At 35.5% G+C, this 24,838-nt stretch overlaps 2 protein-coding genes across 12 annotated transcripts; both read left to right on the top strand.

Annotated features, from left to right (window-relative positions):
* The first annotated feature begins 1,334 nt into the window (after positions 1–1,334).
* Positions 1,335–13,034, top strand: LOC125682185 (multiple epidermal growth factor-like domains protein 10). 8 transcript variants are annotated; one of them, XM_056156998.1, is made up of 6 exons: positions 1,335–2,223; positions 5,848–7,684; positions 10,168–10,214; positions 11,107–11,247; positions 11,913–12,113; positions 12,194–13,034. In XM_056156998.1, exons 2-6 carry the CDS (start codon positions 7,518–7,520, stop codon positions 12,217–12,219), a joined length of 582 nt encoding a protein of 193 aa, XP_056012973.1. In that variant the 5' UTR covers positions 1,335–2,223; positions 5,848–7,517; the 3' UTR covers positions 12,220–13,034. The 8 variants fall into 8 exon arrangements, with proteins under 8 accessions (XP_056012973.1, XP_056012972.1, XP_056012970.1 ...); XM_056156997.1 differs by having other exon boundaries at positions 5,848–7,699; XM_056156995.1 differs by lacking the exon at positions 5,848–7,684 and having other exon boundaries at positions 11,107–11,241; positions 11,913–13,034.
* Positions 13,035–16,076: 3,042 nt separating this feature from the next.
* Positions 16,077–22,645, top strand: LOC125681526 (uncharacterized). 4 transcript variants are annotated; one of them, XM_048921672.2, is made up of 4 exons: positions 16,077–16,573; positions 16,983–17,035; positions 17,316–17,438; positions 21,761–22,645. In XM_048921672.2, the coding sequence occupies exons 1-4, from the start codon at positions 16,542–16,544 to the stop codon at positions 22,537–22,539; spliced, it is 987 nt and encodes a 328-aa protein (XP_048777629.1). In that variant the 5' UTR covers positions 16,077–16,541; the 3' UTR covers positions 22,540–22,645. The 4 variants fall into 4 exon arrangements, with proteins under 4 accessions (XP_048777629.1, XP_056012967.1, XP_048777630.1 ...); XM_056156992.1 differs by having other exon boundaries at positions 16,089–16,573; positions 16,943–17,035; XM_048921673.2 differs by lacking the exon at positions 17,316–17,438 and having other exon boundaries at positions 16,089–16,573.
* Positions 22,646–24,838: the final 2,193 nt, after the last annotated feature.

Here is a 24,838-nt window from a genome sequence, read left to right as displayed (position 1 = left end):
CCTTTACATTTTACAAACTGCAAAACTTGGTAAATGATATAAGAGCAAACTAATTAGTGTTTAAATTGAAAATTATTGTGCTCTGAGCTCATGAAATGGGCGTTCACCGCTACAAAATCAGCTTGAACATCCAAAGAAGGAATTCTGCAGATTCTAATTACTTCAAGAGGAACAACGAATTAGTTTCAGAGGACACAAAGGTATTAATTACAATATAAAATATTATGTTTGATGCTTGGAAACTACACATCCGAAAAAATCTTACAGATCTTAATGTTAGAAATGTTTCATCAAGTAGTTTCTATAAGTTCATAACCCTTCTAACCACTATAAACTATTACCTACCCTATCAATTCATAAATTATAGTCCTATCGACACGCAGAAGAACGTCTAGACCTCCATCTTTTTACCGAATCACGTGATTTTAGAATCGACATGGCATCAACAGCTCTAAGGCCTCGATATACGGTAAAGTATGAAGCGCGAGTTTCGAGGACTTACGTACTAAGGCTAACAGCCCCTATCGTCCATTATCACCTGTATATGATGTTTATGTCTCTAAACTGATTCGATACGAAAAGTGTTCTTCTACGTATGATCAGTTTTAGATCGAAGCAAGCTACTGACAAACAAGTTAATGTTACAGCGGTTTCAACAGTCTCGATTAAAATCAGCATTTCTGAAATTCTATGCTCGCTATAACGATCTAGTTTGCCAATACATCATATGAAATTGATCGCTGTTCCTTATCTTCTCCTTTCATCATTGGGTCAAACGTTGTCTGATGTGTTTCGTACCAATTCTTAGGCTGTTCTTTTACACACCGAATTAGACTACGGATTACCCTGTTACCTGATCAAGATACAGGGCTCATGGTGGGTGTGATCAATCGATAGAGGATGCTTACTCCTCCTAGGCACCTGGTCTCATCTCTGGTATGTCCAGGGGTCCGTGTTCGCCCATCTCTTAATTTTACATTCCTTAAAGGAGTTATGAGATTGATCAGTGTTCGTTATTTTCACCCTTTCTTCACCCTTCTACTATGAAAAAATGAAGTTTATAGAAATGCATCGTTGACGACGATGGTGAAGATTTATGGTGCAGACTGCCCAGTAGGGGCGTGTTACACTAGGTTTGTTGCGATGAGGCGACGATGGTGGTCGTTGTCATGCAAAGTCGAAGATTATTTTATGTTCCTTAGTTAATATGTCTTGCCAAGTAGCCTTTGCTTGTTACTTGATAAAGGCAGTGAAAACAGGACAGTGATGTGAATTGAAGAAATGTCATTTATTTTGAAAATGACGAAGTTATATAACAGAATCGCTAGTGGGGGTCAGAATGAGTCGAAAACAAAAATACAAGAACATATGTATCACATAGGTATGATTATGCAATCTGACCCCCTACAAAACATAATGAAATATCGAAATAGAGCTGCTTGCAATAATTACCTATTCTTCATTTAGTTTTAGAAGTGTTTGAAAGTGATAGTGAAGTAAAAGATGAAGATCGTCAAATCAAGAAAAATATATTATATTTTCGCAAATCATGTGATTAAAAATGATTTACTCTTATCTCCTTTGAGGAAGAAAACCTGAAGTTTATAGAGCTGATTTTAAATCTATTTATAGATTTTGATACTGTCATATTTCATACAATAACGACTATGATAGTGATACTAATATGCAGCTATTAGGTATCAGGAGTGATAAGTTTTACTTACAAACGTCTGAGAAATATAAGAGACCTCTGTAACAATAACATGCCAGTGAAATCCGTCAGCTCCAAATAGATTTGTTCATACTTTGAAATGGAAAAACTTATTCAATCTTCGAAAGTGAAATTGTTCAGGCTGCGAAAAATGACTTGTTCGAACAATAGAAAAGCTGTAAATTAATCATCTAATCCCTCGATGAAACAAAGGTGACTTCCGTCAAACAGATGAGAGACTCTGAAGTAATTTAGAGTACACAAAGAAATCAAGGAAGTGTGTGAATACATCAATCTACAAAATCGTGAAATATGTGTGAATTTGGATGAAGTAGAGTTTTGAGTCATTATCCGAGCAGTCCGGTGTCAGAGCATAAAATGAGGAGGGATATTTTGTCTTTATTCAATACATCATTGTTTAAATACGCCCAACACATTGTTGTGTTTGCTATCATCACAAGTCTGCAAGTATATATCATCAGTGGGAGTGAGTGTGTGAAGCACGGAAAACGGTAAGCATAAAAGCCTGCACTTCACAATATTTGAGATTTAGTAAGCAAAAGTCTTGATGCGTTGTAAATTTTAGAAATAACCTCGGGAGAATAAATCGAATTTTATAGGCCTACATCAAAACCACCTACGGCCATAGCTCTTCACTTTGACAAAATCATCAAATCAAAACCATTTGGTATTTCATTATGCTCAAAACTTTTTAATACTAATAGTAAAATGTATAAAGTATAAGAAAATTCATTTATCAAAGCGAAGAAATATTATTTTTGGTAGTTGGAATTACCTTTGCTGTTCAAATTTTCTAATTTATATTGTCGCATGGTCATGCTTATTTAAGATGAAAGCAAACAGAAAGAACTGGTACGGTAAGCAGAGCACATCGGCCTTATCCGCACGTAAAAAGAAAAATTATGGTATCTTATATCTTAATTGTCCAAATAATTTGTTCAAGACCAAGTGTGTATAAAACTGATTTTGTTTTTGAAAATGCACATGCGTCTTATAAATCTATAGAATCCAAAACCGAAGTGATTCTCCGGATTTTCAAAGAATTTATGTTTTTCTATAAGGCTACATCAGTCATGTATACATTATTTTCTTGAATGAAAGGCGAAGATAACGAACAGTGATCAATCTCAAAACTCCTATAAGCAATACAAAATAGGTAGTTTGGGCAAACACGGACCCCTGGACACACCAGGGGTGGGATTAGGTGCCTAGGAGGAGTAAGCATCCCCTGTCGACCGGTCACATCCGCCGTGAGCCCTATATCCTGATCAGGTAAACGGAGTTGAATGCATTATTTCTTAATATGAATTTAAAATAAAACACAAAACAATCTATACAAAGATGTGGCTAAGTTCATTTCAAATGATTTTTTAATATCAAAAGTCAAGCATATATATGTGTGTGTGTGTGTGTGTGTGTGTGTGTGTGTGTGTGTGTGTGTGTGTGTGTGTGTGTGTGTGTGTGTGTGCGTGCGTGCGTGCGTGCGTGCGTGCGTGCGTGCGTGTGTGTAAAACTTATAGAGTATCAATTTTGATGCACCAGATACGCATTTCGACAAATAATGTCTCTTCAGTGATGCTCAACCGAAATGTTTGAAATCCGAAATAACAATGAAGTTTTAGAGCTATTATAGCCAAAACAGCGTGCCAAAAAAAAAGGTGGAGTCAAATTCGTCTAAGGATAAGAGCTATATATATATATATTAAAAATTTAAGCAAAATTAGTACTGTCATATGAGGTAAAAATACCACAGTCATTTGAAACAGTAACGCTAAGTAGACGTAAATGAAAAATAGATCATTTGTGATTAATGATGTAATTCCTTATTTCATGACTGTTTGAATCATCGAAGGAGGAAATAAAATGCATTAAAAAATCACGGTAGCCATTTTGATATCATTCAATAGATAACATCTTTGCTTTTGCTGTACTTATTTATCAGTCACGATGTAATGAATGTTGGTGTAACGTACGTAAACAACTGACGTTATAAAGTATCTTAAAAAACGGTTTTTTTAACACACGACGTTCGTTCTCCGCACAATTTTTTCCCCAATCACAATTCATGTATCTAATTTGTATGATTATAGATCTTATATGCTTCTGACAAATGACCAGGAGTTCAAAATTCAGAGTTATAACATATGTACATACATATCAAACCTAGACTCTTTTTAGCAAATAATAACAATAATCATAAATCAGCCATTTTAGATGGTGCACCCCTCCCTTTCAAAATACCCCGCTGTTACGACCGTCGTATATGTATAGCTCCGTCCAAAAAAACAATAGAATATTTCTAACATTATTTCCCACATTTCAATATTCCTGGTTTTAGGTGTCAGCTAAAAGAGTTATATTTAGTGAATTCAAATCCTTCCCGTGATTCCACACACATATCATACTTATAAAAAAAAATATCTTTATTAGATTATGTTGAATATAGCTTTAGAAAATGCTTGAAAATGGTCCAAAGTGTTTTCCTTGTTAACCGGACAAATCTATCTGCATCGTGTTAAAGTACAAGTGGACATTTTGGGAATACGAGGAAGAAGATATGTTTACATAGAAAACAAAACGAAATTTCCTTTAAGATCGGCAACCGTGGCGTATACTAGCGAAAACCAAGAACCTCCAACAAAACAAACGAGGACCAGCGCTATTCCCCATCTCTCGCTCTAGGTCTACCAACAACTACATAAGTCATTTATTGCTGTGTGTATAAAATATCTGGCCCAAAATCATAGTTGTTCTTTCTAAACTTCATCTTAATATATTTTTGAGGAAGGACATCGTAGTATCAGCTAGAAAAAATGTATGGACAGTTAAATCATTGTCGCTGTTTGACAAAATAGTGTTTTCGTTTTTAATTCCACACTTATTTAAAATCTGATAAAAATTTCCTTTATTTCATAGATTTCTTTCAATTTCAATTAGGATTGGAAATACTCTAACCCATTTAGTTGAAAAGGTATAGATATTTATGTAAACCATTAAATCCTTGCACTAAAGAAACATTTTCACGTAATCTTGCTTGTCACCTTTCCAAGACGTTGTCAATAAACGTCGATGTAACGACGTTATATGCGATATTTTTTCAAGAAACAATGCTATGTTTAACTTACTTTAAAAAGAAAACTATTTGAGATATAAGGATTTTATTTTAAATGTTCTGACAGCGGCAGGTTGTGGACACCTCACACATTCAATTTGATGAATTTGTCGAATCGGATAAGAAAAATGTAATCAGATAAGAATTTGTAAAATATTCTAAAAGTCTCAAATATTGCCCACGTGGGACTTCCAATATGCTATCTGCAAGTTATTTATGTTGACATGCATCTTAATTATGTTGACATGCGAGATAATTATGCAGTCATGCACCATATTTATGTCGACATACAATTTATCTATGTTACGGATGAAGTACAGTAAAATCCAACGTAATGAAAGAAAATTGCATGGAGAAAATGGTGTAGTGCTAGTTCTCGGAACTTATTTTTTCAAAGTTTCTGTGAAATCAGGTGAACGATTCATGTATTACAAAACAGAACAAAGTTCTGGATTTCGACTGGGAAAACTTCATACATTATCTTCACGATTAATACCGAAGTTGTAAGAGTTTGAAGCGAGCACCCGAGAAGTTAACGGCAGTTTGTTAGTTCCCTTTCCTCCTATTATACTAAATAACACAAGTTTGCTCAGATTGTGTCAAAACCCTGTGGGTGCGAGAAAGAAGCAGATGAACCAAGCAAAAACAAGGAGTCTCCAAACGACTTAGTTATGATTTAAAACTTATCGTGAATTTACTGTGAACAGAGTAACAGTTCTTGTCCTTTTCTTTCAAATGTCCAAAAATAGAATAGCCAGGAAATTATGTACAATACTTCATTATCAGTTAATGTTGTTCACATTGTTCTGACCCAGGGATCTGATATTTTACAATTTACGGTGGATAAAAGAGAAATGTTTTCTAGTTTTTTCTTCTACGTGTACTAGGGAATGTTCACTTTTCTACTGGTACTTCTGCATAACAATCATTATTTTTGTATCATATACATCAATGTCATTAGTCACATCGATGCTGAATCTTTTCTCTATTATTTTTCTTCAAGGCATAAAGTGTAGTTCATGATGTCTATGTTCCTGCTCATCTTTCTCCTCCATACCATACTGTACATAAAGGGGAAGACGGTGATTTGGAGTACTTTTTGTCCTTTACTTTTAAATGTCTAAAAATCGTCATAAGCAGTAGGTATTCGGAGAGCGGCGACTGCGATCAAATCCACCATACATGTACATGTGAATTATTCTACCTCATATGATAATAATACACAACTTAAAAATGCTTCTACTTTGGTTCTTTACCAAATGTGTGACATCAAATTTTAAAAAATTGGAATCGATTTAGAAAAAAGTAGATTTTCGGTTTTGTTCAAGGTATGGCAACATGAAAATAACTTTATTTCATAGAAATCAAAGAATAAAAATATTCAGGGTCAGATATAGATATTGACTCGGCTAATTGTCAATTCGTATTATGGCATGTCAAATGTTGAATTTTTTTTTATATTTTCCATTTGTATTGCATCATTTTTCATTTCTATCGTAAAAAATATACATTTTGTTACACCTACCTACCTATCCTCTTCGTACCCGGTGGCACATAAGGCTGATACCAGACCCCTCCATTTGTTTCCTGATGTTGAGTTTGGTTCTGGTTTTCAGTTTCCGTAACAAGAACTTTTTTACAGGGTGGAGCAGTTAACACCACGCCAAACCTCCGCACTGTTGGGCCGCGTTTTCTTTCAGAGTTGTCCTTCCCATAGACGATTGCAGTTCCCACTACTTTCGAGCTCTATCTACCCAGATTTTCTTTCTGGGTTTACATCCATCGCCTTTGACTTTCCCAAGCCACCCACAAGGCAGTGTGACTATTTTACCCATAGCTGGGGCAAGGTTGGTGAGTGCTAGGGCATATCCACACGCCGGTGGGCCTACACACTGCACCTCTAGGGTCCTTGCTACTCCGAGATCCTTTACAGTTTAGCCTAGGATGCTAGAACCTAGTTTACTGTGTGCTGCCGCTTGGAGGCACTGTAAAAGTCTTGGACTGGTAGAGGCTTTGTACTGGCAAGAAAGACTGACGCACTCGGCTTTCCTTTCACCTACAAGTAGGTTAGCCAGCGGCAGTAGCAGAGTCTTCGACTCCACCTGTACTAGACGCATATCCAGCCCCTGTGGCATTTGCAGTATCCATGTATTACATGTCTACCACTACCACTAGCACACTCATTGGTGTAAACTATGGTTCAATTATCAAACCATAGGCAATATATTTTTCATAACTACTGTTTACTTACATGTAGATTCTAACTCTGTCACTCATCAACCTCGTGTTTAAACTAGTCATGCAGAGAAGAGAGGGGCAGTTTATGTTGTGGTTGAGCTAGTTTTCAATACGATACAGACTAAAACTTGACCAATAAAATCCTTCATAACTAATCAAAATGAACAGTTCCACGAATACAATACTAATGAAAAATATATAATACAAATGGGAAATGGAAAGAAAAATACAGAATACAAATACAATATTATACAAGATCAAGTATTGCAACATTTGGAATGTCGAAAATATGCATAATTTTTACTGGTTCAATTGCATAATTTGCTTCCTGTGTGTGAAAACGTGCATACAATTAATGATTCTTCCGTGTTCTCTAATAGTCCATCAGGATATAGCACACTTCACTATTATTGAACAATAAATGTTTGAAGGGAAATGGGTCAAAGAGTTTCTAACGTATGTTCAGAAAGCATTGATGGAATGGATTTAATATTCCATATGAACATTTTTAATTCATGGCGAGGGCGAAACATAGGATTAGCCTTATTGGTTTTATCACTCAATGCAGAAACAACAAGTAAAGGCAACTGTGTTAACGATCGGTACGTAGAAGAAGGGTATGTACGTAGACAAATATCAAACTGTTAAAATGGACACGATATTAATATTTCTAATTGTACTCTTATTATATATTGTATTTTAAACGAACTTGGCATTAATTCCATTTTTTACACATTTAATATCCCAGTCAATGGGTCGGATGAATATGAGTTACCGTGCCTATACTGGATTCCTAAACTTCATTAAAAACCCTTACAAACAAAGATATATCGCTGGATTCAGTAAGTGTTTTACCAAGCCCCTATCTTTGCTCCTCTCGAAAATATTAACAGCTTTGAAGGAGAAACTTCAAACGTACTGTGCGACTACAAATGCCAGAATTGGTGTACATCAAATGTGGATTCTAAAACATTCTAAACAACTTTTAGTAAATTTGCAATCGCAAAACTTTTCTCAAATCAACAACATCAAAACGTATGACTTTTCAACACTTTACACGACAATTTCTCACGATGAACTATAGACTAGACTTTTTGACATCATAGTCAGTTGCTTGTTCAACAAAAATGGAAAACGGAAATATACATATCTAGTGATCAATCATCCAAAAATTACTTTGTTAAACACCACTCTGAATTCACCCACAAGTTTTCTGAAGTTGAAATAAATAATATACTGGAGTTCATCATTGACAATATCTTCATCGTCTTTGCTGATCAGGTTTTCCAACTGTCTGTTGGAAATCCCATGGGCACAAATTGTGCTCCTTTGTTAGCTGACTTGTTATTATATTCCTATGAAGCAGATTTATTCAAAAATGTCTACGTGAAAAGTAAAATCTCTTGCTGTGGCCTTTAATTCGACATTTAGATATATCAACGACGTGTTTATCTATTAACAATAATAATTTTCATTCATATGTCATTTCGATAAATCGCGCGGTGGCCTAGAGGTTAGAGCGTTCGCCCCATATGCGGAAGGTCGGGGTTCGAATCCCAGCCACGACAGACCTAAGTAGTTAAAACAGGTAGTAACAGTTCCATCGCCAAACGCTCGGTATCAGGTGTGAATGTCACGGGTCCTCGGAGATTACCTTAAAAACGGATGTCCCGTGTCACAGTAGGTGTGGCACGCTAAAGAACCCTCACTGGTCAATGGGCGTAAGCGCCGAGCAAAGGCCTAAATGTGAAGCCCTTCACCGGTCTTAGTGACGTCTCATATGAGTGAAAAATTCTCGAGAGAGACGTAAGGCAAGATATATGTACAATCAATCAATTATTTCGATATATCCCTGTGAACTCGAAATAAAAGACACCACGGAGTCGTCCACTTCTGCTTCATACTTAGATGTTTATTGAAAGTAGATGTTAAACGCTAAACTAACAACTCAACTTTATGACAAACGCTATGATTTCAGCTTCTCCATCGTCAACTTCCCATATTTATATAGCAATATCCGTTATCACCTGCATATGGTGTTTATCTCTCTCAGATGATTCGATACACAAGAGCTTGCTCTGTGTATGGTCAGTTTTTTAATCGACGAAGGCTACTGCAACAAATTGATGGTGTAGGGATTTCAACAGTCTCGTTTAAAGTCAGCATTTCGCAAATTCTATAGTCGATATAACGATCTAGTTTGCCAGTACAACCTATCATTGGGTCAAATGCTGTCGGACGTGTTTCATACCGATTGTTAGGCCTTTCTTGGCACGCTGATTTTGACTACGGATAACTCCGTTGCGCTGGTCAAGATGCAAGGTGAAGACAACGAACAGTGATCAATCTCATAACTCCTACAAGCAATACAAAATAGATAGTTGGGCAAACACGGACCCCTGGACACACCAGAGCCTCACGGCGGATATGACCGGTCGACAGGGGACGCTTACTCCTCCTAGGCACCTGATCCCACCTTTGATGTGTCAAGGGGTCCGTGTTTGCCCAACTCCCTATTTTCTATTGCTTATAGGAGTTATGAGATTGATTACTGTTCGTTATCTTCACCTTTCATATTTTGATATTTTTCCCTGTAGATTTTAAGTACCCTCGCTAATTGAGGTTAATTGAGCCTTAAATGGCCGTTCTGTAGATACCTACTTAACTTAATTGTGACGTTACATATGCGATAAGTAGGTTGTTTACTGAATATCGGAACCAGTTCTTCGTCTTTTCACGGAAACAAACCTCGCAAACTCGGTCCGCTTTACCTCGCAACAAAACTTCCCGGCGAGTATGTTTCCCGATTTCAGTCAATGACGTATGACTAATGATATAAGACTTGGAATAGTATTTAGTTAGTGAAATGAAACTAGTGGAAACATGGGGCTATGTCAATACACATTAAATTTTATTGATGGGTTCATTATTTTTTCTTAATATGTAGCCTATTGAATTTACAACTTTCCGCTAATTCCAAAATATCATTCTTGGTAGCCATACTAATGTATTCAAAATATCATAATATAGATATTCTTGTTAGATTTATTGGAAGATAGAATCTAATTACAAAACTTTTTTCCAGAGGAGAGTGCTGCACGAATTTTTATCATCACAATGGTGGATGCATTCGTAAGTCACTCTCTATTTCTCCATCAATCTGGTGTAACAATTAAAACACGAAGTCAAAACATGAATTATTGATTTTGCAGGGGCAGATCCAGGAATCCTTAAAGGGGCATGAAATTTTCAAATTTTATTTTTCCATTTTTATTGTTTACAATGTTTACTAATGCATTTCTAATGGTCAACCAAAATTTGAATATCAATCGTTGAGTTATGAGATACAGCTCTTGCAATTCTTTGTTATGTAAACAAGGCTCGGGCCATGTTTTTGTTTATATTAGACTGTTTGATAGAAAATAGCGTGTTTAAAACAAAATGAAATGTGCCAAACACTAGAAAATATTTGATTGTGTTAAAAATTTACTTATAAATTGAAAAAATCTGCTTTAAACGAAACTTTCACTAGTTTATTTAACCTATGTAAACAAAAACATGACACGGGCCTTGTTTACATAAAAAGGACTTGTGACCTCTGTATCGCCCATGAACTTTGACTACTGACATTCAAATTTTTGCTGATCGTTAGTACATGTAATACCTTAGTTAAGCAGTTTAAACATTAAAAATCAAAAAATAGAATTTGAAAATTTTCAGCTCAAATCGTGTCCATGTCATTTTAAAAGGGGGAGGGGGTTCTGCCACAATTTTGGTTTTCAAAGGGAGTTTCCACCCTCAAAATGCGTTATTTTTACCTTTTTAGCAAACTTTTCTTACGAAGGTGGGGAAATCCGATCCCCGGATCCCCCCCTCCCTCTCTGGATCCGCCACTGTTTTGAATTGTGTTCTGGTTTGCATTTTTGTCTCCTAGTACAAACCATTGTAAATCTTAACGTATTACGTATTCACGTTGTCTCTAACAACATTAAGAGTTTTATCATACTTTCATTTTTTTCTGTAGCCTGTCCTACAGGTTCCTATGGAGATAATTGTTCCACTACTTGTCCATCCCCGTCGTGGGGGGAGAACTGTGGTTTCCGGTGTAATTGTAGTTCGGATGAAATGTGTAGTCCCCATGTAGGGTGTGTCAAAATAGGTACCGGTAAGCATACAAATGGTTAGCAAACATTTACAGGTAAGAGTAGAAAGGGTGAAACTGAATAACTGCATATAAGTGTATAAGGAATAGATACCGCCAAGAGTGCAACGGGTGTGGAGGAAAACTGGTAACTGTACAAAGAATGTGTCAGAAAATTACCGGTAACTGTACAAAGAATGTATTAGAATAACTACCAGTAACTGTACAAACAATGCATCAGAATAACTACCGGTAACTGTACAAACAATGCATCTGGTGCATCAAAATTGGTACCGTATAAGTTTTACATTAGAATAACTACCAGTAAATGTACGAGGGGTACACCAAAATAATTACAGGTAAGCATGCATAAATGTTTATCAAAATGAATACCAGTAATTTTACAAAGGTTGTATTGGAATAAATTACGGTTTGTGTATAGAAAGGATATATCAGTAGAATAACTACCAGGGGTGTACAAATGGTGTAGCAGACTAACTACTGGTAAGTACAGAAAGGGAGTACAAAAAGAACTATAAACGTACAAAGGGTAAGTGTTGATTTCATATAAGTATCAACTAATTAGTGTGTATAATGAATTATTGAATGGATTATATAAGGAGGACAATTCTTAAATTGATACATTCATATAAAACATGTATGCATTAACATTTCTAATTTTCTAATAGCGTCCACTTCTACAACAAGTACCGAAGCAGGAAACGACATGAAGTCAATTGAAAAATCCCCAAAAGTCGATACAAGATCTACGAGAAATCCTTACAGTTCAAAAGTAGACGAAGTATATCCTGTTCCTACGGATATCATTCCTACCTTAGCAGTGGTATCCAAGGAAACAAGTTCTGTGACTCTTAAGTCGGCTTCTGAAGGTAACTCACAAACCTTGCAGGTCATCATAATCACGGGATCTGTTTTATCTTTATTTCTGATTATTATAATAATTAACCAGATTCACGGAAAACTGAAAAAGCGTAGGAGAAACATTTCTGCAAGCAAAACTCCTAAGCCCTCGGCTACAAACGAAGCAGAGGAGGAGGCTTATGTAGACATAAACGAGTCTGGCATGCTGGAAAATATTTCAAGATACGACAAAATCGAGTCGCAACCGTCAATAAAACAACAAAACCCAAACGGAGATGTTTCAAACATTGAAATCAGTAATGAAACAAAACCAATGCTTCCAAAATTAAGAAATGAAGTCATTGGTACAAAATCAGAAGAACTTAGTGTTAGACAAGAAGATGAGAGTTTGGAAGAGAGACGTTCAGATTATCTGGATGTTGTGACCGATAAACGTAATGAATTACCGGATAATTCTTACCTGAATCCAGTTGGTATGATAAACACGTATATAGAAGTGATAGGTTCGCCACCAAAAGAGATGTCAGAAAACGGAAGTCGGACCGAGTGTCAGACCTTTGATGTGGAAAGTCCATCGATCTGCCAAAGCGAGCTAACCAGCCAAAGGGACACGTATCTTGAAGTTGTCCATGAGTAGAGACCATTGATTTCCTTGTCTTTAGTCTTATATATTTACATTCACTGAATCTCTTATATTTTTTTAATGACATTGCTTTCATCAAAGACAATGAATACGTTTTGCTGCAAACTAGTTCGATCCGGTTTCTTAATACAACCTGTTCGCGTCATCATTACGAAATATGGAGCGTTGCTAAGGTCAACGGGTGTAGGGCTGTTCCAAAAGTAACAAAAAGGTCAGCGATACGATATTTCGGTACTTAAATCTTATTTATATTTTACAAAAATATAAATTTAAACAATAAAATGTATTTCTTTGTTGTTTTATCTGGTGATGAAGGTAGCAATTACTGCAGTTGGTTTTTTTTTGGTTTTTTTCTGCAATACTAGCATTTCGCAAATTCTATGGTCGTTATAATGATTTAATTTGCCAATACAACCTATCATTGGGTCAAATGCTCTCTGACGTGTTTCATACCGATTGTTAAGCCGATCTTGGCACACTGATCTTGACTACGAATAACTCCGTTTACCTGATCAAGATATAGGGCTGACGGCGGTTGTGACCGGTCGACAGGGGATGCTTACTCCTCCTAGGCACCTAATCCCACCTCTGGTATATCCAGGGGTCCATGTTTGTCCAACTCTCTATTTTGTATTGCTCATAGGAGTTATGAGATTGATCACTGTTATCTTCACCTTTAATTCAGATGTATAAAGGTATGAATTAAATATGTATGTAATCCAAACGCCCAGCTACTTAACATATATGAAGGCGATTTCCTCAAAATGTATGAGTGACTGATTAAGCGTGATATAAAGTGCTCTGAAGTTGATATCAAAATATACTGGAGTTCCTCATTGACAATATTTACGTAGCCTTTGGTGATTATGTCTTCCAACAGTCTAATATAATTCGCATGGACATAAATATTGTCTCATTATTAGCTGACCTGATTTTTGTATTCTTATGAGGCAAAATCTATACAAAAGCTTACTACATGACAAGAAAAAAATCTCTTGTTGTGACCTTCAACTCGACATTTAGATCTATCACGATCGACGATTTTTTTTTTATCTATTAACAATACTCATTTTCATACATATGTCGATTCGATATTTCCCAGTGAACTTGAAATAAAAGACACCACAAAGTCTTCCATATCTGCTTCATATTTGGATGTTTTATTGAACTGAGATGTCAACGGCAAACTGATAGCACCACTGTATGATAAACGAGATGATTCTGCTTCTCCATCGTCAACTTCCCATATTTGTGTAGTGATATTCCATTATCACCTGCGTATGGTGTAAACTTATATATCTCAAGTGATTCGATACACAAGAGCATATTCTGCATATGATCAATTTTTAAACCGAGACAGACTACTGACAAATGAATTGATGTTACAGGGGTTTCAACAGTCTCGTTTAAAGTCATCATTCGCAAATTATATGGTCGTTATAATGTTCTAATTTGCATACACAAACTATCACTGGGTCAAATGCTGTATGGCGTGTTTCATATATAATTGTTAGCCTGTTCTTTACATAATGATTTTACTATGGATTACTCCGTTTACCTGATTAAGATATATGGATTACGGTGGATGCATGTGACCGGTCAACAGGTAAGCTTACTTCTCTAAGACACCTGATCCAAACTCTGGTTTTTCCAGGGCTCCGTACCCGTGTTTGTCCTTCTTTCAATTTTGTATTCTTTATAGGATTTATGAGATCGATCACTGTTCGTTATCTTTACTTGTTCATCAGAAGATGATGGCATACTGAGATATCAAAATCACTCCTCGTCATGAGTATAATTCTGAAGTTTTTTTCGTCAATATAAACACTCAACAACTACATATTTTCTAAGAAAATGTGAAAGTTAAGGGTTTTTCCATCTATTTATAAATAGCTGATTTTCACCAAACAACTGATGGCATGTTAAGATGTCCTCTTCTTTAGATACATTAGTTAGTGGTTTTCTACATAACAACGTATAAGCAGATCAATTCACTGATCTTCGTGTATTTCCCATAAATTGCCATTCCTGTATGCTGTAAATGTTCACCTACTTAAGATTTACACTTAGCTTAAGCTTGAACGTTTTTTCGTATTTTGTACTGCATACCTGTAGCTGGCAAAATCAATCATGATGTTTGGAATTTCAAAATTTATTCTCATATGTAAATGAATCTTCGTAATCTAAATAAACCCGATAGAAAAAATATATTTAAACTCAGTAACATGTTTGTTTTTAGATGGCTTTCAGTAGTTACAGTCTTTTTTCTTTGTAGCAGCTGGCCACTAGTAACTAGTTTTTCTCAGTTCATGTGACTGGGCACTAAAGGATGATTTCAAGAAGCTGGCTACTAGTAACCAACTTTTCTCTTTTTAAGTAGCCAATTACTATTAGTTGGTTACTTCTGCGGTATGTTGAATCAGTGTAAAAGCATATACTCACGTTGAGTACATTCAAACCAAAACTTTAGGGGCCAGGTTGAAGCTAAAAGGTTTTAAAGAGAAGAATACGGGGGAAATGATTTACAAATGAATTCTGATATTCAAGCATCTATAGGTGGTGGAAGACATAAGGCGTGGAATGTTTGAATTGATGTGATTCTTCTCCGGCACAGCTGAGCAAGTTGATTCAGGTGAGCGTTGTGACCTGTGGGTGTCTTGTTATAGAACTCAATAGCATTTTTCATATGGGGTTATTAAATCTGACAAGTTACCTTTCCACTTGATGATATCAACTTATTCTATGAAAGAAAGAATTCAAATTATAAATTATGAATATTAGGAATAAATGTCAAATTTGTTCGTATTCTTGGGATATAAAGCAATGGAAACTTTGATCTGAAAAAATAAATAAAATTAACACTCTCCCCAATGATATAAACTATAAATAGAAGAAATAAGAAATGAGTGGGTGATTTTTGACTATATGATTTCAATATAATACTCAAACTTTTCACGTACAAAACATGTGCGCTTTATCATCTTAGAGTTTTGCTATAATCACCGGAGCGTGACAAATAAAGACGAATGGTGCAATAAGGAACTATTTGGTGCACATCCTTCATATACAGGCCACGCACCTGACGGAGGGCGGCCTAGGCAGTATAACCATTTATCTTACAACTCTCAATCCCTCAATCCAACGGAAGACTGCATTCACTTCCAAATCAGATATATTTTGCATGCTAAACAATGGATATATATATATATATATATATATATATATATATATATATATATATATAGTGAAAACTAATTAGTTTAAGAATGGTAATCTGACCAGGATGTGAGGGTACATATCTAAGTAGGAATTCCGCCCGAATCACTTCGGTCGTTAGTCATCATTACAGTTTCTAGGAATTTTATATCCTAAGCTGGCTATGGGGAAATATGGAAAATTACACGCAAGAATTTCTTACGAGTTTCCATGAAGGCGGATTATGTTGCGTTAATCAACGCTAAGTTTGTAGATTGTTTTTAACTGACTTCTTTGCATATCTCAGGATCAAACAATGGTTGTTTTTTTAAAAAGCAAGCCTTGTCAAAGAATGAAAATATAAGAATATTCACAAGATCCTTCATGTTTATATATAAACAGGAAGACGTATAACACCATTTTTGGAATTTTGTTTTTAACCAACATAAATAATCTGCATCGGTGAGAACGATCGAAATCTATTTCCGGAATAAAAATCGGGATAGCTCATTCTATCACAATGTGAATTATTTTCAGCATTATCTGCGTGATTATTTTCCGGCTTCTCAAAATTGTATGATAAAATCGTTAGGAAATCATGACCGATGGTGGAGTATGCGGATTTCAAGAGTAAGCCTTTAAGACGTTTTCCTCTTCCTTTTTCTTTACAATATATTTTTACTTTTACTCATTATTTCTAAAACATTTACTCAAATAAATTTGTATCAGATTCCTAAGGAGCGCCAAATTAACATAGACTCAAGTAATTGAAGATATCTTTTAAAATCATTTGACGATATCAATTTATAAACAAACAAAAAACTTTTTATTTATATTAATGATTTTAATTAAGAGAGAGGGGTTGGGGGGAGGGGTCAAGCAGATACCAAGGGAAAACAACCCCATTGGACAATATCTATTGCTTAACTGTAGTATTTGGTGAATGAAGGTTCAGTATAAAAGATCGGGTACATCATTCAATATTTTTTTTAATCCGAGAATTGATATCAAGTCTGCACACGCTGTGGTACTTTTGCAGTGTAACACCAGTATGTTGTACTCACTACCACCTCGTCAATGGAAGCTGTGAAGGTAAGAGGCAATCTACTTGTGTAATACTAACATTTCAATGTAAATAGATTTCAAGGATAAATCATTATTTAGTGGAAGAGGTTGTTGGCTAAAAATTACACTATACTAAATCTTCATATCTTCACGGCCATTAATTCTTCTTTTTTAAAATCTGGTGGAAAGATTTTGAAATTGAACCAGAGAAGAAACGTAAACATTTTCTAACACACATTTTTTTTGGTACAAGACATCATATTATAGAAAGATTTAACACTCTCTCGGTGACCATGAATCTCTACAGAATGCACAGAGGGGTACTTTGGGAGCAACTGCACGGTGTGTTTCTACCCATCATATGGTTTGTCATGTCGGTATAAATGTGAATGCGCAAAATCTTTTTGCGACCACAAATATGGATGTTTAGGTAAGTAAAAGTTCATAAACTTTGATACCTATAATTCTACTGTTCGCATGATAGATTAGATTAGCGTTTGGTGGTGGTTTGTTATTTCATTTTTCGTCTGTCCATGCGATCTACTTAATTTCCTATGCATGAAATAAGTAGCTGTCTGTAGATGGTACAATATATATCAATACACTTAACTCTCTTTAGTTTCTCTATTTTCCTCTTCGTTTACATAGTTCTTGTGTGGTGGGGTTTCCCCCACCTTCTCATACCTTGAATTTGGTAACTCACACACGTGTGTTTATGTACCTGTTCAAGTTTCTTATCTTATCACTTATAAATTGTTCTTTAGAGAGAAAAAAGAATGGCAAACCGAAGACTTACCCTTACTGTTTTATGGATCTTTTTTTCCCAACAATTTGAATGCAACTCTAGATTTTCCTCTGAATTGATATACAATGTATGCATCAAAATACATGCACATGTATACCTTTCAAAATTGATATTCATGAAACATTTTCATTGTAATGGGAGTTAATAGTAATGTTGTAGTCAAAGTGAAGTCTAATACACGAAAGGTGAAGATAACGAACAGTAATCAATCTCAAAACTCCTATAAAGGTGAAGATAACGAAAAGTGATCAATCTCATAACTCCTATAAGCAATACAAAATAGTGAGTTGGGCAAACACGGATCCCCTGTCGACCGGTCACACCTGCCGTGAGCCCTATATCTTGATTTGATAAACGGAGTTATCCGTAGTCAAAATCCGTGTGCAACAAGAACGGGCTAACAATCGGTATGAAACACGTCAGACAGCATTTAACGCAATGAAAGGTTGTATATATCCTTATAACGAGATAAATAGCTCATTATATTACGAAGTAACTTACGGAAACGTTTCAGTGCCTTCTCGATCATGTTCCCGACATTTAAGATTAGTTCTAAACATAAACAAATAAAAAAAATCATCAAGAAGAGAAATTGGACATTTTCTCTTAAACGACTTGCAGTTCTCAACTCCATCTTCATATTAATTGAATTGTTTGTGAAAATACATGTATGTTGTAAAACTCATCAACAAATATTAATTTGAAGAAAATCTGATATGTGACTGAAGTCGTTTGAAAGTTTATACATGCGTTGATATTTGAAGAAATATTGGGTTTTCTGTAGGGGCTACTGTACAGCAGAAATAAAACAACGCTGCAGCTGTGGGCTAGGTTGGCCCGCTTTTTCATCTAAAGAAAACTTAAATTCAAAATCAGGCACGTAAAGGGTGGGGGCCACTTTTTGACAAACATTTTCTATTATTTTCATATGCAAATAAAGATATATTGGGTGACTGCCTTACCCAACTATTTTTGAGAGTAGTAGGTAATGAGAAGACTGTATATTAGAGAGTTATGAATTGAAGCCTTGTAACAAAAGATGGGCACCCCCTCTCCGATTTAAGAAATCAAAGCATGGGGGAAAATTGAGACAGTTTAAGCTAATGTAGACCCTGGATTCCTCCCCTCTCACGAATTAGCATTTTGAAGATAGGGTAAGTTAATTTTTCTGCGTTTCAAGAATTTCAGACAAGTCAACTTCCAACCCCCCCCCCTCCCCCCCCCCTTCTACTTTGTAAAACGATGCTACGTGCCAAAAATTTAAGTACATTCAGCAATAATTTTCTTTGTCTGACATATATATTCCAACTACCACTACCTGGTATATGTTCACGAATGATTATATCATTTATCAGTGGATCGACATTATGTATATGTGTAGTCGAGATGGAATATGCATTTATATAGCTTGCTAATTTTTCGCTCAATCACCCATTTAACCAAAAAAATATGACAAATCATTGTTCATTGTTGCACAATTCGACTAGTTATTGTAAAAATTGATAAATGGTAATTATTTCTTCTTGACAACTCAATCTTTTAGTTGAATTCAAGAAAACACATCGTCACATATTTAATTGTTTAGAGTAAAGAATAGATATTTTTTCGTCATTGTAACGACTACTAATAGTTTTCACAAGTTTAATAGCGTGTATGACCGCCATTTGCACCGATGCATTCTTCACATCTACGACGCAATGAAAAATCAGGTTATGCAGAAATACCTCCATGTGTGCAATAAAGAACGACTCAAAGCGTCCGACTTATGTAGCCGGGCACCTATTCACAAAATATCTTACGACTAAGATCTCAAAATTTACAAACACTGTAATTTCCTTATTTTTCATTTCTTGTAGACTTTCTTAATCAATATGTAAAGTACATCCATGGTTTATAAAAGTTGAATACATACTTACGACCTTGTGATCGGTATTTGATTATCAGACAGAATTTTTTTTTTTTTCATCTTAGTCGTAAGATATTTTGGGGTTTGACTCTTGACGTAAACATCGTTCCATCTTACATGATATAGTCAACGTCGTACATGTATATAAGCCAGAAATTTTATTTTTTCATATAAGCCTAATTATCGTAACAAAAATATTGTGGTGAACAGAAACAGAGGAAAATTGTCATTGGCTAGATGAGAGGTGATAAGATAATAGCAAACGAAACTCGCAGCGACAAGCTCGCTTTAATGATTACACATTTGAATCACGTGGCCGGTTTGCGCTTCATCAGCTGAAAAACACAGGCACCTGAAGTGTGGATAGCTTGTATAAATCTTATGTACATACCCCCCACCCTTTATGTACATACCCCCTTTCTAGAATGAAATTATTTTAATTTATCCAAAATATGTTATTTCCCCACCGATCACCCCCATAAGTCGTTCTGAATAATCAGTTTCTACCTTCTGTAAGCTTTTGAGATGACTACTTGTAAGATACTAATACATATATTACAAGGTCCAGTATTTTATTGCAAATTGTCTCTAATATATTCAACTTACACATTAAATAAAGCATGCATACAATTCAGTATTATTGTTTGTAAGATAGTTGAATTAAAAGTTTGAAATACTTTATAATATTTTTGTTCTTTGATAAAAAAAAAAAAAAAAAAAAAAAAAAAAAAGAGAGAGAGAGAAAAAAGAAATATAGCTGTCCTATTAGTGTTGAAAATTTAAAAAAAAAAAGTTGGAGTCCTATCAGTATGTAAGTCAAAATAAATGTGTGTCCTACTGCATGTTGCACCGGTCCCAACCCTCAACCCCCAATAAATATTGACCGGTCCCTAAAATAATGGAGGGGGATATAGATTTTGTCAGGGCAGAAGGATTACCAATCGGATTGTAAGATATGAGTGATCAAATGTCAAATATTTGTATACATTATTTACAAGAAAAAAAGGAATTGAAATTATGCAAAAACTTAGAGGTGAAGTTGGATATGCAATGTTAAATTACAGATTTTTCAAGAAAAGAGTTGTGTTGGTTTTGAGTTTGAATTGAAAGTCAATGTCAATAGTGTAGGGTTTTAAGATATAGCAAATATGGTAAGGAATGTTGAAGGATGTACGGGGGTATACATGCGAGGAATACAGACGGAGTGCTTTAGTAGTCGATACAGAACCTTTTCCCTGCCTGTTATTTACTCGTATACAGGTGGAATGAATCCGTTTAACCTGAGAACACAAAGATACCGATGTTTACTTTTATTTGATCAAGTATATGCATATCACGCGTTGTGTCATGTCTGACGTAAATACTTCTTCCCCAAATTCGTCATTTTAGCAATTCTGAAATATAAGTCAATTATGGGACGAAATTTGATATAAGATTACCAGATGGTGCATCTTGTCCATTCAGTGGGATTTTTCTATTCCACGCTCGATACCGTATAATGAATGATTCTATGACTTCCTTTTATTTGTAATCGTTATGTTGAGATTTTTGAGGTTGTGTTGTTTTTGTTTGGTTTTTTTATTTTTATTTTTAGATGAGGTCATTTTAATTTAACATTTTCATAGATTAGAACTCGTTATAGCAGGATAACCAACTCGTTGTAACGAGTTACATTTTTTTTTAACTTTTCAAAAATGGGCCTATCCGGTTTTCGCTTAAAAATAATAAAGACGTATACGATATAATGCGTAAAACAGTGTCCCGGCAGTGACTTGAGAGTCTGATATTGAAGATGCAATCACCCTCGGTGTATATTATAAATCATTTATTTTACATCTAAAGTTTTTCAGACAACGACCTTCGTGGCCACTGAATGTCAAACATCTTTTCAACAGCAATGTGTATTTTAATGGGGAATAAATATGTAATTTAGAACATTGAAAAATATTTGATTATTACGAAATCTATTTCTCAGTACGAGTAGAACACCAGTAACTTGGGTGAACGTTATGCTCTGTGAGTCTTGTTTTATTTCCAACAGAATATGTCCAGTCAACGACATCAACAACAGAACATTTACAACCAACGATATCAACAACAGAACATTTACAATCAACGGTATCAACAAACGAAAGGATTGTCACAAGACAAGAACTTACGTCCTTGGTTACCAAAGGAACAGTGGCAACATGGACTTCCACGTCATCAAAACCCAGAACCTTAGTCCAAACCACACCAACCGTGGCTTCTGATCATATATCAATGACATCAGTAATAATCATAATTGGAAGTATGTTGTGCTTCTTTCTGTTTCTTATTGCAGCCAATCAAATTCACAGTAAGATTCAGCGGCAGAGAACTCTGGGTAGGCGGAAGTATAGAAAGAAGCTTCCGGACTCCCCTAAGGCGGAGGATGTGTACCAAGTAATCTCTGAATCACATGTTTCTGAATTGATAAATAAATACGATGTTGTATTGGAAAGTCAATCAGAAAGACTGTCAACTCAAGACGTGAATTCAGAGTACACTGATGTTGATAATCCTGACCTTACTGAAAAACATTATGATTACACAGAAGAATATGACAGTTGCGAAATTTTAAGGGAAGAAGAATCGTTCACAGGTGAAATAAGATGGAAAGATGACGAAACTGATGAAAAGTCCAGCATTTCTATACCGAGCGCATGTGTTCCTGGTACAGTTTACTTAGAGTCTGTTGCACAACAAAACACATACTTAGAACTTATTGATGAGACTTCGAACGGAACCACAGATCTGCATGCACAAGATAATACTTATCTTGATGTCGTGAATAAATGAAACACTTTGTGTATAATCATGAATAGATATATTAATTCAACTGTTTTAATATAATTTGAATTTGAAATATGCTTTGAATATCCAGATAAAAACACTTATTAAACTGGAGTTGATCTTTAGTTACTGTGCAGACACTCATTGACAATAGAGTTAGTGAAGTATAGAACGTCGTGTACTACCAGTTATTTATAGCTAATAGCTGATTGTCCATGCCATCTATTTGCTTTGTGGTTGGATGTGAGCAAGATCGAATTCACCCCCTCCTTCTAGTTGTAGTTCAAATGGATTAATATATCACAAGGGCTAGAATCCACTGATAAGCATAATCCCTGTCGAATAAATGGAAGCCATTCATGTCCACTGTATAGATCTGGTATTGTGTTAACGTTGTGACTTCATCTCTCATTTTAAAAAAATGATGTTACGCACAAAACTGGGCAGAAAATGCAACTATGTTGACGACGAAAAAACAACATTGGACAAAAAATGATCATTGAGATCAGAGACATGCATAACATATATGTCTTTGTTGGAATCTAGTAAATCACAAGATACCATTTAAACTTTTATGCGTAATTTATTCACTTTACATGCGAGTTTCGTCATTTTAACACTTAATTAAGATATGATTCATTATTAATGTCAAAGTGATTAATTGAAATTGACCAGGGAATAAAGCCTTACAGGTTCTTATCCAATTAAGAGAGTATAAATACATCATTCTAGATGTTTATGGATATTTATGTGTAAGCAGTTTAAGAGCCCTTAAGAGATGCAGATTGGGCTGGAAATGAAATTTATAACAGCACCGGAATAAACTCCTAGAAACTATTTTCCTTGTCGCCACATGTATATGTACAATTCGCGACAATTTTTAGTTATACTCTAAAATTTATCTTTCTTTTCATTGTAATGTGACAATAAAATATGTCTGAATCATGAAACAATCGTTCAACAGAACAAATGTATTGACCTTTGTTACTTTGAACTCTTCAGTATTAGAAATGTTACCTTAATTCTCATATGATTTTGATATTCCTAATTCAACTTGGATATGGATCAAGTTATCAATATAAGTTCGATGCCAAAAAATATCACTTTCATTTTTAGATATCATTTGACAACTTTTTTTGAACGGGCGTCAATAGAGATAAAGTGATTACATACAACGATGGGTGGATGAGGGTGTCTTCTTTACTCCGTACTTCTTTTAACAGAATTTAAGAGAATCTCATTGAGGACGAGTTCATTTTGCACTGATGAATGAACTCGTCCTCGTGTGAGAATAATTACATTACCAATTATCCCTTCGCGTTTTGTGGACCAGTCCATTGGACGAGAGTGATTCGTCCTAATTCGTCCCTTAAAGAACTTAATAATTAGCAAGTCATAAACATGTAACTTGCAGCGTATATGCGGTTTAGATATAGTATTCGCCTTTTTTAGTACATATGTAAAACATTCCCGTTTGTCCTGAGGAAGGGACGAGTCGTCTCCCGAAAAATTTGACAATATAATTGTTCGTGTCATTGGTCATAATTTCAGTGCTTTACACACACACACAGAGAGAGAGAGAGAGAGAGAGAGAGAGAGCACCCGATGACGGCGACATTATTTTCTTGTCCTAATTGTTTCTTTGTTGTTTTACATTCTATCTGAGGAGTGAGTAAGAGGCGCCACCACTTGATATGAAGAGGCACACATCTTTAACTATAGACGGCCCTTACAGTCAAAACAGGAAGAGTTCTTACCAAAGTCTACTGTGACGTATTATCTGATAGAACCGTAACTTTCACCTCTAAAGCCAGGCTCTTGGCGAGGGAACAGTCACTACCTATGTCAACATAGGGAACGGGAATCGAACCTGGATCTCGGCGACGGTGATGTTATAATGAAACAGCACCCAGTGGTGGATATCGGTTTTACCTGTGCTTATTGTTCTACACGCAGGGACTAAACCTGTTTTGGGCCCAAACTCTGTGATACCATATCACAGAGTTCGGGGACCAAAACGGGCTTAACCCCTGTGGTTCTACAGTGAGAATCAACAGTCCCCCTCTCAATGTCGAGAAGATGAAGAGACCCGCGGGTTTCTCTTACAAGAGAGCTCTTGTTTCGCGTTAGTTTAGAGATGTTTCTTCATTTGTGATGAGGTGACGCGCGGCTTATTGTTGTGATAGTCATGGAGAGCAACATGTATAAAGAGTTCCTTCGTGGTTTATAACAAGTCATTAGTCTTAATGTATGTAGGGATAATTGGAAGCTTTTACAGCGTATCGGACACTCGGTGGGCCATTGA

The sequence above is a fragment of the Ostrea edulis genome, chromosome 2 (genome assembly GCF_947568905.1).
Source record: "Ostrea edulis chromosome 2, xbOstEdul1.1, whole genome shotgun sequence".
Taxonomy (NCBI): Eukaryota; Metazoa; Mollusca; class Bivalvia; order Ostreida; family Ostreidae; genus Ostrea; species Ostrea edulis.
This window is presented reverse-complemented; position numbering and strand designations above follow the sequence as displayed.

Excerpts from the sequence above, each read along its gene's own strand:
- LOC125682185 (XM_048922604.2), top strand. The coding sequence starts at position 7,518 with ATGGGTCAAAGAGTTTCTAACGTATGTTCAGAAAGCATTGATGGAATG. Across the intron at positions 7,700-10,167 it reads GATCGGTACGTAGAAGAAGG|AGGAGAGTGCTGCACGAATT; the intron begins GTATGTACGTAG and ends ACTTTTTTCCAG. Across the intron at positions 11,248-11,912 it reads GTGTGTCAAAATAGGTACCG|CGTCCACTTCTACAACAAGT; the intron begins GTAAGCATACAA and ends ATTTTCTAATAG.
- LOC125681526 (XM_056156992.1), top strand. The coding sequence starts at position 16,549 with ATGGTGGAGTATGCGGATTTCAAGA. Across the intron at positions 16,574-16,942 it reads GGAGTATGCGGATTTCAAGA|AATTGATATCAAGTCTGCAC; the intron begins GTAAGCCTTTAA and ends TTTTAATCCGAG. Across the intron at positions 17,036-17,315 it reads CGTCAATGGAAGCTGTGAAG|AATGCACAGAGGGGTACTTT; the intron begins GTAAGAGGCAAT and ends GAATCTCTACAG.